Genomic DNA, 7,307 nt, shown 5'->3' with positions numbered 1-7,307 from the left:
CACTTTGTAAACTCTGTTTTTAAAGGCGCTCTATAAATAAAGTTATAATTATTATTATTATTATAATTAATAATATTATTATTACATTGTTTTTAATGAACAGATTAATACTTGTTACAGTTACAGGTACAGTTTGGATCCACAAGCTAAGAATGACTTCAACATCATCACAAACTGCTGCTCATGTGCTGAGGCAGATCTGATCACACACACACACACACACACACACACACACACATTTATTTTCTATCTTCTATTTATTGAACTTGTACTGTAAATCAACATCACCACAAATCTGAACACAAAATAAGATAACATGAGCGACAAAGTAAAATCAACATTCATCTGCTTTTAAATCCAGGATCATCTCTGGAGTTGTCTCATGTTTGTGTCTCATGTTCTTCCTGTTGTCTATTCTCCTGTTCGACTCATCATTTCAAGACAAATACAGTGAAATTACATCTTTCTGCTGCATGGTACTTTACTCTGTCTCCACAACCTCATCATCATCATCATCATCATCATCATCATCATCATCATCATCTTCATCATCATCATCAACTTCATATTTCTCTTGTATAATCTTAACTGGGCATTCATCTCTATTGCGTATGTATGGAAAGAGCTTCTCAGTGAAAGTGTGCGTAAAGGTGTATATTTGTGCTTTAGTGTCAGGATCAGAGAACGACAGATCTCCTTTGTTCCAGTCCAAATTCACTCTGATCTTCTGAAGCTTCTTCTCCATTGAGAGCACAGTTGGTTGGGCTTCTGGGCAGCAGGCTTTATATTCACCATCAGAGAATCGTATCCTCCATACACCAGACTTTACGTTCCCTTTCCTCTTGACCGACTCTGCAGCGACACCCACAGACCAGTCTGTACTGTCTCCAACTTCAACGTCCCAGCTGTGAGTCCCTGAGTCAAAACCCTCAGAGCCGAGGACGGAGGGGTGGTCATCAAACCTCTCTGGGTTATCAGGAAGCTTCTGTCTCTCTCCACGTCTCACACTGGTCAGATCTTCAGACAGGAGGAGTTCTGGATGAGCAGAGTTTGGATCCGGAACCACAGGACTGTAGGAGAACAACGCCTTCATCATCTTTTCCCAGATCTTGAAGGTCAGGTTGCCCAGGTGTTTGGCCACGTCTATCAGAGCTCCTGAGAGCAGCTGTGGATCCTCCAGCAGGGGGCGCTGCTGGACTCTCTTCACTGCAGCCTTGTAGTTCTGCAGGAATGAGACGTCTTCAGCTCTCAGCTCCTCCTCTGTGGTTCTGACTGTGTCTGAGAGAGCTGCTATGTCTTTACTCAGAGCCTCAATCTTTTTCTTCATCATCTGACTCTTCTGCTCCTCTTCCTCCCTCAGAGCAGAGATCCTGGCCTCCTCTTCCTCTTGTAGAAACTGATGAAGCTTCTTAAACTGCTCCTTGATCTGACTCTCTGTGTGTCGGGCCTGGACCTTGATGTGTTCTGCTGTTTGATCACAGTTTCCTTTAACTTGTTCAAAGACCTTCAGTTTCTCCTGTAAGGGCTTCAGGGACTTCTGGAGCTCCTCTTTAAGATCCTGTGCAGCTTCATCGATGGGACTGAATCTGTGGTTGTTGTGTGTTTTTGAGTCTCTGCAGACGACACACACCGGCTGCTGATGGTCCAGACAGAAGAGTTTGAGTTTCTCACCGTGCAGACTGCAGAGAGCCTCTGGTGAAGCTGAAGCTCTCTGATCTCTCCTCAGTACGAAGCTCTCACACAGGTTCTTTAGTGTCAAGTTGCACGGTGGTTCATTTCTTGATGATCTTCTCTTACAAACTGGACACTCCTGTGTTTGTTTCTCTGTCCACCAGCTCTGCAGACAGTCTTTACAGAGGCTGTGGCTGCATGACAGGACAACGGGATCTTTGAAGATTTCCTGACAGACATGACAGGCGAGTTCCTCCTCTAAGATGGAAGCCATGTGGTTCAAAAATGCTGAAAACAAAGCAGGAAGTGAGCACACTGCAAATCAATCGATCGTGTCTATCAACTAGAAAGTTAACCGTTGGTGTTTTTTTGTTGGTGGTAAACTCACGTTCAGTGTGTGAAGTCAGCTGCAGGTTGAAGAAGCAGTTTCCAATCCGCAACGAAGGTAAATCTCTCCTTGGCTGTCTCTCCGTCTCACAGCACTGAAAAATTACACATTATATTTCCTGGTTTATCTCTGGTGAGTCACGCAGGGCGTAGGTTTGTTACCTGTAATAGTCTATATGTTCATTTTTGTCATATAACTGCTCCAAGTGGAGTCGAGGCCAAATACTAATGTGTTAACACAACCTATCTGGGTTGAAACCAGCCAGTCTTAGCTGTCCTTCTTTAGTCAGATTTTCAAAGTGAAGACATAAAGGCTGCCTTACAAACATGGCACATTTCATTTAAAAGGTACAAGGTTCATGTTTTTATGATTTTACAACAGAGGGTTGTGAAAAACAAATGATTGTTGTAATCCCTTGATGATGCACGCAAAAGAAAAATAGTAAAAACTTTTTGGTCGAGTACGGAGGATATATTGAGGAGTCTCACAGCCTGAGGAGTGAAGCTGCTGTGTAGTCTGGTGGTGCAGCAGCAGATACTTCTGTATCTGTTGTCAGAGGGCAGCAGGGTGAACAGACTGTGTTTGGGTGTTGTGTTTTAGTTTCCTCTGGGCTCTGTGCAGACATCTCACTTCACCTGACGCTCTGTAGATGGTACCAGTGATGTTCTGGATGGTTGTAATCACCCGCTGCAGAGCCTTCATGTCCTGGACTGTGATGAACCAGGACAGTTTGTGATGTTTCCAGTCAGGATGCTTCATATTGCTACTCTGCTGACAATCGCTGACACGAATCTGGCTCAGGAATTTAGTCTTCCTAAGTTTCTGTAGGAAGTAGAGCCTTGTCCTATCACTGCTCACCTGCTCCACCTCAGCTCAGCTCTTTCTAAAATCAACCATCAGTTTCTTGGTTTTGGTTAAAGTCAGAAATGTGTTTTTCTTCTTGTTCCTGCAGTCGAGTGTTTGAGCTTCACTGTGCAGAATGATGTATGAGTAGAGTTTGACACTGTTTCCTTATTCATTACTGAAAGTGTGAAAACAGGTTTTAAGAGGTGGCTTATTATAGTCATATTTTCTGAAAAGGAGTAGGAGCCATTTTAAAGATTGTCAGACGCACAGATTTTTTTGTGTGCTATAAAGGAAGACCTCTTACGCTTTTTCACTTTTTCCTTTGCTTCACTGTTTTATATTTGTTCTTCTTCATGGAAAAGATCTAGAAAGTGAAGGTCACAGTCTGCACCAACAGATGCTCCTCCCTCCCACAGAAAACACTGCTCCTGAAACGCCTCGTCAGTAGCCCCGCCTTTAATTCTGTGACATCACACCATGTCACCATGTCACACTTGCATAATTAATGTCTAGCAGCTAGTTTGGCTCTGTTGTTATTAGCAGTGCTGGCTCAGGCGTGTGTGAGCTGACCAATCAGAGCAGACTGGGTATTCAGGAGAGGGGCGGGGCTTAAAGAGACAGGAGCTAAAACAGTGTTTCTGCTGCAGCGCTGGACAAAATGAGAGAACTGATGTTTTTGAGCATTAGAGCATGTAAACCTATTGAAGTAGTGACCTAAAATAAAATTATGAACCTGAAAATGAGCATAAAATGTTTCCTTTAATACACGTGAGGAGGAGATCAACAGGTTAGTACACTCATAGTCTTTCTTTATATCCTGGTTTCATTTTACTCACACAGCAACGAGGTGTTTTTCTGTCTGTATCTGGTTTGAATCCAGTTTCCTCGACAGATGTGGCAGCAGACGCTCTCTTCCCACAGTTAGTGTCACTGAATAAAAACGAGTTTAAGTGCGACTAGAATTTGACCCTGTGTCGACGTCATGCTGACGTTTGACGTGAACTTTGAACACAGTCAGGCTGTTTCTGCACATGCTCAGTACAATCTCTTATCAGCAGAGCAGAGACATGAAGAACAGACACTAACGCAAAACATAAGATGACATTTGTAGTAATGAAGCGTATCATCACCCTCTACAGTGTGTACTTGTAGTGAGCTGGTCGTGTAAGTAAGGTGCTTCACTGCGTGAGGCGACAGATGAACATTTCCGTTTCATGAAACTTATCAGCTCAACAGCAGGTGTTGTGATTGTGCTCAGTGCCGTCGCACCTTCCTCCTGAGACCTCCATTTTATCACTTTATTGAGTAAAGTGACTGTGACTGTATTTCTTTGTCAGACTCGACAAGTACATTCCTGTGTACTGAGCTGAAACAGATCGACTCTGTTATCTTCTGTTATTCTGTTTTATCGTTCTATTAAATAATACAAAAGAAAACCTCTTGTTGATTCACCTTTTATTTGATCATTCTCTCAAAGGAAATACAATCATATCCACCACAACGTTCAATAAATCTGAACACATTTACCTCTTTCCTTCATTAAAAATATATATCCAAAAGTAGCTGAAAGCAGGTTACACATTACATTGCGAGCATCAAAATCTTAAAGCTTTGGCATGAAAGCGACAGCAGTGAAAGCTCCACGCCCACAATAACCAGTCATGGACAGGAGTGTGATGATGTGATTAAGGCGTACAGATACTCCACAACAGGCCCACAATCTTAAACGTCTGTCTACCATCTGCTCCTAATGTCAAACAGTATAAACCTCAGAACAATGAGAACGATACAAAACTTTAACTAAAGCAAAACTAGACTGAAACTTTTCTGCATTCACACAAGAAACAAAGAAAAAACAAGACAATTTGTCAACTGTACCATCAAAAATGATTTAAAGGTGTTATTTTAAGTTTTAAAAGAAATTTACATTACGTTGCTTTAAGGCACAGTGAAATTAAGAATACATTTTCCAGGTTTCAATCCTGTGTACCTTTGTTCATTATTCATTTATCTCTTAGAAATGCAAAGTATGTGTGAAAAAAATCCCCTTTAAAAGGTGCAATATGTAAGAACTGGCCACCTCAATCTCAAACAGTCGCTAACTGCAGCTGCCTTTAGCTATTTAGCTCAGTTAGCCACGCAGCTAACGGTCCAGACTGAGTTTGGGGTTGTAAAGCGAGACAGAACAAGGCCGGAGCTAGCTGCTTAGCATGCTAACTTCAGTGGACATCTCTGCAACATAACACATCTGTGACAAAATGTCAGAACTGTTATTTCATCAAAAAAATGTATGTATTAAATCAAAATTCTTACATTTTGCAGCTTTAAAATCAAAATCTCTCTTTTCTCACTCCTGTAAAACACAAAAATAGTTTGTATGACTCATCTTGAACTCAAAATGCAATAACACGTTAAAAGGCACAGTTCACTAACAGCTGGCCGTTAAGTCTTCGTCACAGCCGACATTTTGACTCGTCGCAGTAGGAAAACACACTCAGTGTTACTGATATTGTAAACAACAGCTCTGTTCAAATGTCCTTGTAAACTGTGATCGTGCAACAGAGCAGGACTCTGAGTCTGTAGCAGCTAAATGTAATTCATCGTAATAAAAGGTTACCGTTCACATCTGTGCTTTATTCTACTTTGACTTGTCAAAATGTCTCCTGTGATAAAGGCCGACTCAGCTGAGAAGGGAACTAAGTACAATCCCACAATTTTCAATAAAGTGTCTCTTACTCTGACAAAATGACCAACAGAAACATTAAAGTCTGGAAACTCTTTCACAGACAGCATCTATGTGTTGGAGATGTTTTCACATTTCATCAGAAGACATGTGTCTGCTCACAAACGGTGTCAGTAATTTACAATTCACATTTTGATTGAGGCTGAGCTCAGACAGGATCATCACCCATGTTTTGTCTGTTATGGTCTATTTCAGGGTTTTAACCAAACACGTCGTCATCATTATCTTCATAGTAGTACTCCTGCATTCTAATGTTATATGGATCCAGAACCACAGGAGTGTAGGAGACCCTCTCCATCATCTTGTTCCAGATGTTGAAGCTCAGGTTGCCCAGGTGTTTGGCCTCGTCTATCAGAGCTCCTGAGAGCAGCTGTGGATCCTCCAGCAGGGGGCGCTGCTGGACTCTCTTCACTGCAGCCTTGTAGTTCTGCAGGAATGAGACGTCTTCAGCTCTCAGCTCCTCCTTTGTGGCTTTGACTGTGTCTGAAAGAGCTGCTATGTCTTTACTCAGAGCCCTAGTCTTCTTCTTCATCATCTGACTCTTCTGCTCCTCTTCCTCCCACAGAGCAGAGATCCTGGCCTCCTCTTCCTCTTCTAGAAACCGATGAAGCTTCTTAAACTGCCCCTTAATCTTCTTCTCTGTATGTCGGGCCTGGACCTTGATGTGTTTTGCTGTTTGATCACAGTTTCCTTTAACTTGTTTAATGCGTTTCAGTTTCTCCTGTAAGGGCTTCAGGGACTTCTGCAGCTCTTCTTTAAGATCCTGTGCAGCTTCATCGATGGGACTGAATTTGTGTTTCTTGTGTGTTTTTGAGTCTCTGCAGACGAGACACACCGGCTCCTGATGGTCCAGACAGAAGAGTTTGAGTTTCTCACCGTGCAGACTGCAGAGAGCCACAGACTCCGTTGAAGGTCTGTGAGCTTTTTTCAGTACGAAGCTCTCACACAGGTTCTTTAACGCCAGGTTACGAGGTGGATGACTTGTTGAAGATCTTGCCTTGCACACTGGACACTGCTTTACATGTTTCCCTCTCCACCAGCTCTTCAGACAGTCTTTACAGAAGCTGTGGCTGCATGCCAGGAGAACAGGATTTTTGTAGACTTCCTGACATACAGGACAGGAGAGATCGTCCTCTAAGATGGAGGCCATTGTGTTTGAAAAATGCTGAAAACAAAGCAGGAAGTGAGCACACTGCAAATCAATCCATCATGTCTATTAACTAAAAAGTTCACTATTGTTTGTGTTCTGTGTTGGTGGTAAACTCACGTTCAGTGTGTGAAGTCAGCTGCAGGTTGCAGAAGCAGTTTCCAATCTGAAACAAAGGTAAATCTCTCCTTGGCTGTCTCTCCGCCTCAGAGCACAGAAAGGAAACTGGTTTCCTGGTTCATTTCTGGCGGGTTACGCACGGCGTGCATTTGTTTCCTGTTATAGACTGTGTGTACATTTTTCTCTCATTACTGCCACAAGTGGAGTGGAGGCCAAAGACTAATGTGTTAACACTTCCTACCTGGGTTGACAATCAGTTTCTTGGTTTTGGTTAAAGTCAGAAATGTGTTTTTCTTCTTGTTCCTGCAGTCGAGTGTTTGAGCTTCACTGTGCAGAATGATGTGTGAGTGGAGTTTGACACTGTTTCTTTATTCATTACTGAAAGTGTGAAA

The 7,307-nt window shown here is 42.5% G+C and overlaps 1 protein-coding gene across 1 annotated transcript; it reads right to left on the bottom strand.

The window, feature by feature from the left end:
* Window positions 1-481: 481 nt before the first annotated feature.
* On the bottom strand, window positions 482-7,004 carry LOC311254821 (E3 ubiquitin-protein ligase TRIM39-like; the record flags this gene model as incomplete). The annotated part of the gene is made up of 3 exons (XM_084348816.1): window positions 6,916-7,004; window positions 5,853-6,813; window positions 482-1,959 (listed from the first exon to the last, which is right to left on the bottom strand). Exons 2-3 carry the CDS (start codon window positions 6,796-6,798, stop codon window positions 482-484), a joined length of 2,424 nt encoding a protein of 807 aa, XP_084204942.1. The 5' UTR covers window positions 6,799-6,813; window positions 6,916-7,004.
* Window positions 7,005-7,307: the final 303 nt, after the last annotated feature.

Source organism: Pagrus pagrus (assembly GCF_965226575.1).
Source record: "Pagrus pagrus genome assembly, chromosome: 3".
In the NCBI taxonomy this organism is placed as follows: domain Eukaryota; kingdom Metazoa; phylum Chordata; class Actinopteri; order Spariformes; family Sparidae; genus Pagrus; species Pagrus pagrus.
This window is presented reverse-complemented; position numbering and strand designations above follow the sequence as displayed.